This window comes from Pristis pectinata, chromosome 10 (genome assembly GCF_009764475.1).
Source record: "Pristis pectinata isolate sPriPec2 chromosome 10, sPriPec2.1.pri, whole genome shotgun sequence".
Classification (NCBI taxonomy): domain Eukaryota; kingdom Metazoa; phylum Chordata; class Chondrichthyes; order Rhinopristiformes; family Pristidae; genus Pristis; species Pristis pectinata.
The window spans coordinates 72,052,493-72,065,025 of NC_067414.1; the positions used below are offsets into that span (position 1 = coordinate 72,052,493).

The window sequence follows — 12,533 nt, forward strand, 5'->3', positions numbered from 1 at the left end:
CGATGTATCCCATTTGGACTGTCTGATTTATCCACATTAAGTGCAGTTACCCCTTCCAGACCACCTCTTTATCAAGCCCATCTAGATTCTTAAATACATTTTTATTTCTTGATTAAAATATAAAGTACTGACTTGGAATCTCATCCATGCTATCTGCCTCTGCCAGTTAATCTTTTTGGTCTCTTCACAATAGACGATGAGAAATTTGGGACTGTTTTGAGTTCTGGATACCACAAATTAGGGGAGATCTGTCTGGATGGCACACAAAATGATCTTTTCACTGTATCTTTGGTACATGTGATAATAATATACAGATACCAGATGAGTTTGACAAGGTCCCTTATGGTATGATGATTCAGAAGATTAAGATGCATGGGATCCATAGTGACTTGGTGGTTTGGATTCAGAATTGGTTGCCCATAGAAGACAGAAGGTGGTGGTCGATGAGACTTATTCAGGCTGGAGGTCTATGACTAATGGGGTTCCTTGGGGATCTCTACATCACAAACAGCAGAAGTTCCGGTATATACATGACTTGGATGAAAATGTGGATGGTTGGGTTAGTAAGTTCACATACAATACAAAAATTGACAGTGTTGTGGATAGAGTGGAAGATTGACAAAGGATACAGTGGGATATGGATCAGTTGCAGATGTGGGTGGAGAAATGGCAGATGAATCAATCAGGTTTATTATCACTGACTTGTATGTCTTAAAACCTTAATAGCCTGTTTAAAATCTGAACAAAGGTGTTATTTTTGGACCAGTTTTGCAATTAGGTTGGTTTAACATAGTAACTGGCATGATTAATAGACTCAAGTGGAAAAGGATTCTTGTCTTACTCCTAACTCATTTCATGGTGAACTTTCTGTTCTAAAACTTGATGTTTTGTTTTGGCTAAAATAAATTTTTTTCCCAAACACAATTTTATTAGTAGAATAACAAAGAACATTGATTAAGTCATAAGCTATCAAGAAACTTATAGGAAACTAGAAGCCAATCAGACCATGATGTGTTAAAAGAAACTAGAGGCTAATCAGACCATGAAGTGTTTTTCAAAAAAAACTTAATATTTTTCTTATCCTGATAATTTACATGACTTCTGAAGGAAATTGGACTGCATTCCAGAGTTAATTATCGACTTCAGAAACGGAAATGGAGCTGAAGTCTAAATTGAACAAAGTGGCTAATACATGCTTTTACAGAAAAAAGAAGCCTTTCTAGCACAGGTGTTCATTGTACTATAGTTAACCACCTTCTCCAGAAATCCTTCCAGTCTGCTAACTGCAGATAACTAATAGCTGGATTCACAAGCTGCTAACTTGATTCTTAGAAATTGTTACTTTCTGAACAACCAGTTACCAGTAAAACTTGGTGCATCAAGATGATTTGTTGTTTGTTTATCTCCTTCCCTCACTTTCCCAGCTATCCCAGATATGAAACAAATTGTAAGTCAACTAATTATTTATATACTCCTGTTGTGCATTGGTCAAGATGAAGTATAGCATTAATGTCAGGACTAGAAAACAGTTATTTAGTACTTTTCATGACCTTGGTCCCAGAGCACTTTACATCCAGTGAAGTACTTCAGAAGTGCAGGCTCTAGAATTGACTAAATTGGGGGAAACAATACACACTTTGGCTACTGCAAGGTCCCACAAACAGCTATGAGAAAAATGAGTTTTAAAATGTTGGTTGAGATTGGCAGATTCCACAAAGAACATTTCTGCTCGCTGAAATACTGCCATGGCAACTTTTATGTTCATTTGAGACAGATGTGAAAGATATGTCTCCTCCATTTCATGTCTTTTCTGAAAAAGAATACTGCACTTTTTGACAATTCAGTGTTCCCTTGGTGTTGCACTGGACTAGCAGTCTACATTTATTTTGTGGATATTGCTGGCAAGGCCATTATTATTTGTGGAATTCTTGTTGCCCTTCAGGTGGTGGTGAACCACTCTTGAACACTTGCAATCTTTCTGCTGACAGTACTACTCCAGTTGGGTAAGGTGCTTTGGAATTTTACAACCAGTGTAAATGATAAACGTCCTAGGTGGAAATGATGTGTCTTGAAGGGGAACATGCAGGTATAGTATATGTTTGAATCTCGGGTGTGATTTGAGCCATGAAAAACTAATGGAAGGACAATGAAGGGAGCCAAATATCATTTACCTTCGCATTTTTCAAGTATCTTGGGCAATTTTTATTCAAACTTGTGTATTTTAAATGTGCAGCCATTGATTCTACTTAAAGAAAATTTGCATAAGGACCCTAATGTACTTAAATTCTGTCAAATTTCAGCTTGATTTCCAATTTTCCAAAAGATGTGAAGGAAAAAATATTTTCAAGTCAAGATCATTAGAAAAATTTCCATTAACTGAGCACATTCCTATCAGAAGACAATTTTAATTTGTTCATCTCAGTTTTGTGAGGGTAGGAAATTAGAAATTCTTACAGCAAAACCTAGGAGCTGCTGGCAATTCTTTGAGTCAAGGAGCAACTAGGTTGCTGGGTTACAGAATCAATGAATCATTATGTTGTAAGCCATCTTGCCCATTATCTTAACATTTGCTCTCACATTACAGCAATCCTCTGAGTCCTTTCTCCTTACCTGCAAATTATTTTCCCCCTCTAATTCCCTTTTGGAACCTTAATTATCAGCTTTACAGTGGTTCCATAGCACAATCATGGTATCTTTTGCCCATCAAATTAAATCTGAGCACTCAGGTCCTTAAACTAACTGTAAATGGGAGTAGCTCTCCCTTTATCTAAAGCTGTTGTAATTTTGTAAACCCACTGTGTGGTGGCCAGAATGGAATGCAATATTCCACTGGACCTAACCAGTATTTAACAAACATTCAACATAACCTCTCAGCTTTTGTACTCTGTATTCATGAAGCCAGTATCCCAGAAGCTATACCCAAAGGCTCTGTCTTGTTACCTTCAGATATTTGTGCACATACCCATGCAGGTCCCGCAGTTCTTGTGCATTCTTTAGAACAATGTCATCTAATCTTTACTGGCTTGTTTTTTTTATTCCTGTCAATGTGGATCACCACAGTATCAGCCGCCTCTCCAAGTCGATGGTACTGAATGTTAGTAAGGCAGTATAATGGTTTAATGCTAACAACTAAAGATTAATTTTGTACACTAAGTTTAATGTTTTATCATTAACATTTTTCACTTGAATGCTTGAAAGCCAATTTACTTGAGCTCAGAAACAAATGACACCCAAGCCTGGTGGTTTTACAGCAGATGTATAAGTGTTAGCGATTACTTTTGGAAGTAATACCCATATCTTACCCTTGCTCCACACTCCAAACTTGTGCACTGTCTCAGAAAATCATAAATCATCCCAAATGTGTTAAAGTGCTACTGCTGGGCCACAGTTGACACATTAGAAGAGTGGGAGTATGAACACTTCAGAACCTGTTGTGAAGGTGTGTTGTAGGCAGGAATATCACAGCAACAGGGATGATACAATAGAAGTGTCACTTAACCATCGTCCTTTGGCAGTCCCTTGGGATTGAAGATGACTTGCTTCCACTCTGGTTTTGTGGGTTCTAAGTTGGGCTAATGTGGAAACGGCTTTCCTTTATCTAAAACCATTGTAATTTTGTAAGCCCATTGCAATGGTAGCCAGAATTGGATGCATTATTCCACTTTGACCTAACCAGCATTTTAAAAGCAGTGTTTCTAAGGAGGACAAATGTGGAAACTGAAGTCTCTTCCACTAATCCTGAGATCATTCACTGCTTGTAAACATAATCTCCACAAACCTACCTCCACTCCCTCTTTTCTCCCCTAAAACTGCCCCCATGTCCCCTCACCATCCCCTCACAGTTCTTTTCATTTATTTCCTATTCCTTTAAAAGTGAATTCAAGTTCTTCAATGGCCATGGTGGAATTTTAACTTGTGTTCTCTTAATTCAGTTCAGTACCCTCACCTATCAGCTTGTAATGTACAAAATGTATTACCACACCCCATTTGTTTCTGTGTAATTTATTCAGAGCTTTTGTTTCCATAAAGAGGTACCACCAGTTAACTTTTTTTATCCCAAACTTGATCCTCATTTTAGCTGTAGTTTTGCTAAGTAAGTGTGGACCCTCTGGAGAATGAGTTGGGAAATAAATCACAAAAAAATGGCAGATACATTAAGAGACAGGTATTGGAAAAGCTCACGAAACTAAAGGCAGACAAATCACCAGGACCTGATGACCTATACCCAAGTGTTTTAAAGGATGTGGCTGCAGAGATAATAGATCCATTGATTGATGTTTTTCAAAACTCACTGAATTCTAGGAAGGTACCAGTGGATTGGATAACAGGAAGCGTGACTTCCTTGTTCAAGAATGAAGGAAGGCAAATAGTGGGAAACTATAGATTGGTTAGTTTAATATCTATTGTTGGCTAGGTGCTAGAGAAGAAATAGCCATTTAGGAAAAGAACCCATTTAGATACATGGAGACAGGGTGGTGAAGAAGGTGTTTGGCATGCTCTCCTTCATTAGTTGGCATTGAGTACAGGAGTTAGGATATCATGTTGCAACTGTACAAGTCATTGGTGAGACCACACTTGGAGTACTGTGCACAGTTCTGGTCGCCCAGCTACAGGAAGGATGTAATTAAGCTGGACAGGGTGCAGAAAAGATTCATGAGGATGTTACCAGGACTGGAGGGCTTGTATTACAAGGAGAGGCTGGATGGGCTGGGACATTTTTCCCTGGAGTGTAGGGGGCTGAGGGGTCACCTTACAGAAGTATATAAAATCATGAGGGATGTACTTAAGGTGGATGGTCCTAGTCTTTTTCCCAGGGTAGGGTAGTCTAGAACTAGAGGATATAGATTTAAGGTGAGAGGGGAAGGATTTAAAAGAGACCTGAGGAGAAACTTTTTCATGCAGAGGGCAGTGGCTATATGGAACCAGCTGCCAGAGAAGGTGCAATTCAATGTTTAAAAGACAGACAGGTAATTGGATAGGACAGGTTTAGAAGAATATGGGCAAATGGGACTAGCTCGGACAGACATTTTGATCGGCGTAGTTGGGTTGAAGGGCCTGTTTCTGTACTGTACAACTCTATGAAGCTTAATATAACCAAACCAAGTCAATATGGTTTCATGAAAGGTAAATCCTGTTAGGCAAATTTACTTGAGTTCTACAAGGAAGTATCAAGCAGAGTTGATAGAGGAGAACCTGTGAATGTGACGTATTTAGATTTCTAAAAGATATCTGTCAAGCTGCCATATAAAAGGCTAGTGTACAAGTTAAGAGCTCATGGTATTAGTAGAAGTGTGATAGCATGGATTGAAAACTAGTTATCACATAAAAATGGAGAACTGGAATAAACAGGTCTTTTTCAGACTGGAGGCACATAACTAATAGAGTACCCCAGGGATCAGTTCTTCGCCTCTAATTAGTTACAATTTATATTAATGACCTAGAGGAGGGGGCAGAATGTAAGGTATCCAAGTTTGCCAAAGATAAAACAAGATAGGTGGAAGGGCATATTGCAATGAGGATATTGTGACTCTACAACAGCTTTAAATAAAGGAAGAGCTGCTCCCATTGTGACTCTACCACAGGATGTAGATGGTCTGAGTGAATGGATGAAAGCTTGGCAAATGGAGTTTAATGTGGGGAAGTGTGAAGCAATACACTTTGGTAAGAGGAATCAAAAGGCAGATTATTATCTAAATGGAGATTGTATTTCACTCATTTGCAATCTAAGAGATCTAGGTGTTATTTTGTAACAAGTTAGATGTAGTAAGTGGTTAAGGCGGCAAATGGTATATTGATCCTTGCAAAAGGGTTGGAGATTAAAAATAGGGAAGTTTTATTATAATTGTACGGGTTGTTGCTGAGTCCACACTTGGAGTACTACACGCAGTTTTAGTCCCCTTACCCAAGAAAGGATAAAGTAGCATTGGAGGCAGTACAAAAGATAGTCACTATGCTAATTCATGGGATGAGATGCTTCTTCCATCAAGAGAGGCTAAAGAAGTGGGTCTATATTCTTTGGAATGTAGAAGAATAAAGTGTGTTCTTATGTCCCCAAGGGATCATGACAGGGTAGACGTTAAGAAGTTTTTAATAGTGGTAGAATCTTGAATAAGGGGACACAGTTTTAAGATAAGGGGCCAGTTACTTGAAACTGAGGTGTATAGAAATTTCTTCTTGCAGAATCTCATCCCAAGAGTTGTAGAGGCTGGATTACCAACTGACATTGTGGTGAAGTTGTAGAAACATCATTGCTTATTCTTGAATTTTACCATTCTGGAGTTCTATGAATGCATTCCATTCTTGAGGGACATTACACATTTCAGTATGAAACAAAGTCAAATAATTATTCAGGAGTTGATAATACTAAAGAACACAATTAAGGTAAATGCTTCTTCTTAGCTAGTCCCTTGCAGTTGAGGATGACTTGCTTTCACACCAGTCTGTGGCTGATAATGGCAATGTGAGATCTGCCTAGTCTGCCTCGCTTGGTGCGTGGATGGCGTATGTGGGTCATGGCTGATATGTATTTTTCTGCTTTTTGCACTTGGCCTCAACATGCTACTGCAGTGGAGACTCAAGATACTCAGTGCCTTCCTTTATGCAAAAAAAAACCACTCCACATAAACAAATGAACAATGTTACCTAATTTAATACCAAGTGATGACTATCTTGGAAATTATCAAACCTACACAATTGGAGATAAGTGGTTATGTATAGAAACCACAAAAAACATTCATGTAGAGCTGACAAAAACGATTTGATTCACCTCACCTATTCTGATTCCATAGTTTAGTATTAGTTATTGATCCATTCAGTAAAGAAATGCCATAGTACAGTAAGAAGTTGTGAAGCTCACAGTGCCTTTGCCGATTCTTTGGAGACCTGTCAATTAATCTCTTTGCCTTACCTTTTCATCTACAGCTCTGCAAATATTTCTGCTTCAGCTATTAATCCAATTTCATTTCAAAGATACTATTAATTGTGCACTGTCACTCTTTAGAACAGCGAGCTCCGCTGCTTGAAATAATTTCCCCACCTCATGCTTGCCTTTTTCCTTATATTATTGTAAGTTTGTCACAGCTGGCTCTAGACCTTCTTACCACTGGGAACAGACTTTCCATATTTGTTATAATTCTCCAGCACCACAGTATACTTCCAGCATGAGGAAAGGTTCTTTTTTCAACTCATTTTGGGGTATTTCCCCCCTTAAATCTGTCGTTTGTTCTAAAAAAAACCTAGTTGCAACTTCCATCCACCTCCTCGCCCCGGACGGGACCTCAGCCGATAAGACGCCTCCTCTCCTCCCAGTCGGGCCAGAGCACTTCCGGGCTGGACGGGGGTGTTTCCGGGGCGTCGTCCTGCTGTGGCGGCCCGGGACGAGGGACCGGCGCTCGCTGTGGGGAGTGATCGGTCTCTCCGGTTTCGGCGATGAGCACTTTGATGGCCTCGGTCGTCGTGCTGCTGGCGTGGCCGCTCCTCTGTCGGTCAGGAGAAGCAGCCGGGCCCCAGTCGGAGAAAGAGGGTAGCGACGGTCCGTCCGGTAAGAGGAGGAGGCCCTGACCAGCCGGATCTGGGACGGGCGCAGCTTCTCCGTCGCTTGGGAGCCCCCTGAATGGGAGGGGGTTCTCTGCGGGAACTGCCGGGTGGCTGAGGGGTAGATCCGAATGAGTTTACACATCATCCAACCCATTTCCGGTAGTGGACAGATCACGATCTGCTTCATCACAGTTGTGGGTGCCTCCCAAAAACAAAAAAACTTGGGTGTTCCAGTGAAAACTGTGTATATCGAGGGGAAGTGTGTGCTGTGTACAAACCTCCTAAACCTGCATGTATATAGATGGGAATGATGGATAATTTATCAGAGATTCGAGTTAGAGATGTGGATTTGTATATCTTGTATATGGACCATGCAAAAAAAAATGGCTCAAAGGGATGGGGGAAATCTGTTGATAAAGTCATAGAGCACTACAGCACAGAAACAGGCCCTTCGGCCCATCTAGTCCATGCCGACCTGATCTGCTTAGACCCATGTACCTGCACCTGGTAGTAAGTTTGATCATCTTACTTGAATGGCTTCAAACTATGAAAAACAAATTAACAGCCACTAGTATGGAATGGACCCTGAACTTAAAATGAATCAATCACCTCATCCGCTGCATGAAGTTGAAATGGAGTTTCTAAAAAGTAACATATCCCAAGGAATTACTTCATGGATACAAAATGATTATTGGAATCAAACACAAACTAATCCTCGCCTTCTGGTTTCTGGCATCAGCTGAAAGTAATCACTGCAGTTTACTGTGGACATGAGATTCTGCAGATGCAGGAATCTGGAGCAATACTCGCAAAATGCTGGAGGAACTCAGCAGGTCAGGCAGCATCTATGGATGGAAATAAATAGTTGACGTTTCCCATTTATCAGCCTCTGCCTGAATTATTTCTAGGTCTTTGTTGCATACAGACGTGAATTGGTTCATTTGCTAAAGAATTGCAAACGGAATTGAATATGATGCAAACACAGCAAACATCCCCCTTCTGATCCTAGGATAGAAGAAAGGTTATTGATGAAATATGCCTGAGGAATTCCTGACAGTGTCGTCCTGGGACTGGGATGGTTGACCCCCAACATCCACAGCCATCTTCCTTTTTGTGAGATATGACTCCAACCATTGAAGTGTTTATCCTTTGCCTATTGATCCATTTTACCAGGACCACTTCTTGCCACACTCAGTCAAAGGTTGCCTTGATATTGAAAGAAGTCACTTGTGACAATATGTGCAGGTTATTAGCGAGAAACTACTGCCACTGACACTTTCTGTCTCTTTACTAGTGATTGACAGTAGAATGATTGGGTGCTAAATAGCTGGAATGGATTTGTCCTGCTTGAATAGGATCTACCTGGGCAGTTTTCCATATTGTTGGGTATAGTTCTTGTCCTGGCACAGCTTGGCTACTGGCACAGCTAGTTCTGGAGCATAAGTGTTCAGTACTAGAGCTGGGATATGGTCTGGTACCAAAGCTTTTCCTGTACTAAATTCTCTAAGCAGTTTCTTGTTTTCACTCTACATTATTCACTTTAGCTGAAAACTGGCTTCTGTAATTGTGGAGATCTCAGGAGGAAGCCAAGATCCATTTTGTTTGACTGAACATAGTTGCCTTATGTCTTTAGCACTCACATTGTTGGCTCCTGCCATTGTTGAGGATGGGGATATCTTTGGAGCTTCTTCCTGTTTAATCGCCACCACCATTCACAAGTAGATGTTTCAGGATCTGATTTGTTGATTGTGAGATTGCTTAGCTCTGTCCATTGCATGTTTTTGCTATTTAGCATGCATGAATATTGTCCAGGGCTTGCACCTCTTCATTATTTGAGTATGACAGATGCTGCTTGAGATGCCCTTCTACATTCCCCATTGCATCAAGATTGATGTCCCGACAATGGTAGAGGGAAGGATTATGTCAGGCCATGATGTTATAGGTCTCAGTAGTGTAGATTTCTGCTCCTGTTGATGGTGCCCAGCGCTTCGCGGATGCCCAATTTTGACTGCCATAGTTGTTTCTATTATATCCTATTTGGCTTGTTATAGTGTCACGCAATGGAAAGTGTGAAAATGGGGCTTTAACTCCTGAAGAACTGTGCTTAAATTATCATGGACAGAAGCATCCACCAGAGTTAGTTGGTGAGGATGAAGTCATGTAGTTTTAGTCCTTTTCTTGGTTCACATCAGAATCTGGTTTATTATCACTGACGTATTTCGTGAAACTTGTTGCTTTGCGGCAGCAGTACAGTGCAAGACAAAAATTACTATAAGTTATAAAAACAATTAAATAGTGCAAAAGAGGAATAACAAGGTAATGTTCATGGACCGTTCAGAAATCTGATGGCGGAGGGGAAGAAGTTGTTCCTAAAGTGTTGAGAGTGGGTCTTCAGGTTCCTGTACCTCCTCGCTGATGGTATTAATGCGAAGAGGGCATGTCCTGGATGGTGAAGGTCCTAAATGATCGACGTTGCCTTCTTGAGGCACTGCTTCTTGAAGATGTCATTGATGGTGGGGAGGGTTGTGCCCGTGATGGAGCTGGCTGAGCCAACAACCGTCTGCAGCCTCTTTTGATCCTGTTTTTCTCCATACCAGGCTGTGATGCAACCAGTCAGAATGCTCTCCACTGTATATCTGTAGAAATTTGCAAGAGTCTTTGGTGACATACTAAATCTCCTCAAACTCCTAACGAAGTAGAGCCGCTGGTGTGCCTTCTTCGTGAATTCATCAACATGTTGGGCCCAAGATAGATCCTCCGAGATGTTGATGCACAGGAACTTGAAGCTGCTCTCCCTTTCCGTCGCTGACCTCTCAATGAGGACTGGGGTGTGTTCTCCCGACTTCCCCTACCTGAAGTCCACAATCAGTTCCTTGGTCTTGCTGGCATTGAGTGCGAGGTTGTTGTTGCGACACCACTCAACCAGCTGAACTATTTCACTCCTGTACACCTCCTCGTCGCCATCTGAGATTCTGCCAACAACAGTGGTGTCATCGGTGAATTAGTAGGTGGCATTTGAGCTGTGCCTAGCTAGTGTAGAGAGAGAAGAGCAGTGGGCTAAGCACACATCCTTGAGGTGTGCCTGTGTTGATTGTCAGCGAGGAGGAGATGTTACTACCGATCTGCATTGACTGTAGTCTCCTGAAAAGGAAGTAGAGGATCCAGTTGCAGAGGGAGGTACAGAGGCCCAGGTTTTGAAGCTTGTTGACTAGTACTGAGGGGATGATGATGTTGAACGCCAAGCAGTAATCAATAAACAGCAGTCTGATGTGTGTTTTGCTGTTGACTAGGTGCTCCAAAGCCAAATGGAAAGCCAGTGAGATTGTGTCCGCTGTAGACCTGTTGTGGCGGTAGGCAAATTGCAGTGGGTCCAGGTCCTTGCTCAGGCACGAGTTAATTCTAGCCATGACCAACCTCTCAAAGCACTTCATCACAGTAGATGTGAGTGCTACCAGGCGATAGTCATTGAGGCAGCTCACCCTGCTCTTCTTGGGCACTGGTATGATCGATGCCCTTTTGAAGCAGGCGGGAACTTTCGAATGCAGCACTGAAAGTTTGAAGATGTCCTTGAACACTCCAGCCAGTTGGTCAGCAGAGATTTTCAGTACCCTGCCAGGTACACTGTTGGGGCCTGATGCCTTGTGAGGGTTCATCCTCTTGAAGGATATTCTGATATCAGCCTCTGAGACAGAGATCACAACATCGCTGGATGCAGTGGGGATTTGCACTTGCTGTCTGGTGCAGAACCAGTCCAGTGGCTTTGTCTTTCAGGACACTGCTAGCTCAGCCTGTGGTGTTACCTAGTCACTCTGAAAGTCCCCAACTCAGAGTAGGTTCCGTGCCATTACTATTAGTAATTCTTCAAAATTTTGTTCAACACGAAAGAGCACTGGGCAGAAGAGCTCTGAAAAGGGTCTTTGACCTGAAATATTGACTTTCTTCTTTCTACAGATATTGCCTGACCTGCTGAGTGTTTCCAGCATTTTCTGATTTTTATTATCATAAAACAGCACTGATTTGTCAGCTGAAGGAGGACAGATGACAGTCATCAGGAGAATTGTCCTGATGCCATGTGGTAGCACGGTTGTCAGGAGTCAATGTTGAGGACTCCAAGGACTATTCTTTCCCACCTATATACACTTCCTACCTGTGCCAGCCCTTATAGTGTGTGTGGGACAAGACATATCTGAGGATTGTGATGCAGTAGTTTGACACATTGTAGGGCATGATTATACAACTCTGACAGGTTGTTGCTTGACTGATCTGTGGGACAGCTGTCACATTATAGACACCAGATGTTATGGAGGAGGACTTGCAAGGTTGACTGGGTGGGTAGCAACTTTGTGATTTTGCTTTATCAGAATTTGGTGTCCAGCCTGATGCAGGTTGTTTGTCTGGTACTATTCTGTTTGAACTACTGGCTTGCTAGGCTATTTCATAGGGCATTTTGGAGTCAAACACGTGGGCTATATATGGATTCTCTATAGATCAGACTGTATAAAGATGGCAGATTTCCTCCCTTGCAAAGATGTTTATGAACCAGATGGGCAATCTGGTAGGTTTTGTGGTCAATATTTCTGGGGCTAGTTGTTTATTCTTTAAATTCTGGATTATTAACTGAACTTAAATTCCGTAGATGCCGTAGTGAGATTTGAACAGAGGTCTGAGATATGTAAGACAGAAGCTATTGCTAATTTATGATGACTGGAGATGGGAAAGGCCAAAATGATTTCTCTAATTATTTGTAAACTTAAAAATAATCAAAAAAGGCAAATATTCAACTTATTTATTTTTGGAAGAAACACTGGAGCAAAGTTGATATGCGAGTCAGCTGTTATTGTACCAGGCATTTGAAGAGATCATTCAGTTTCCTTCTGCACGAGAATTGTTTTTTTCTACGCAAAAGATTTGAACTTGTATTTGCTACTATATCCATGCCATCTTTTTGGTCAAAACAGAAATTTCTTCAAGCTTGACACTAGCCATCTGCTTTTATT

At 41.3% G+C, this 12,533-nt stretch overlaps 1 protein-coding gene across 4 annotated transcripts in view; it reads left to right on the plus strand.

The window, feature by feature from the left end:
* Positions 1-7,244: 7,244 nt before the first annotated feature.
* Positions 7,245-12,533, plus strand: part of LOC127574939 (disintegrin and metalloproteinase domain-containing protein 17-like) — a 56,850-nt gene continuing 51,561 nt past the window's right edge. For 2 of the 4 annotated variants that reach the window (XM_052024464.1, XM_052024465.1), the window contains exon 1: positions 7,245-7,540. In XM_052024464.1, coding sequence (XP_051880424.1) covers positions 7,429-7,540 — 112 coding nt within the window. In that variant the 5' untranslated portion in view covers positions 7,245-7,428. The remainder of the gene's footprint in view (positions 7,541-12,533) is intronic. The other 2 variants (XM_052024466.1, XM_052024468.1) reach the window with 2 other exon arrangements.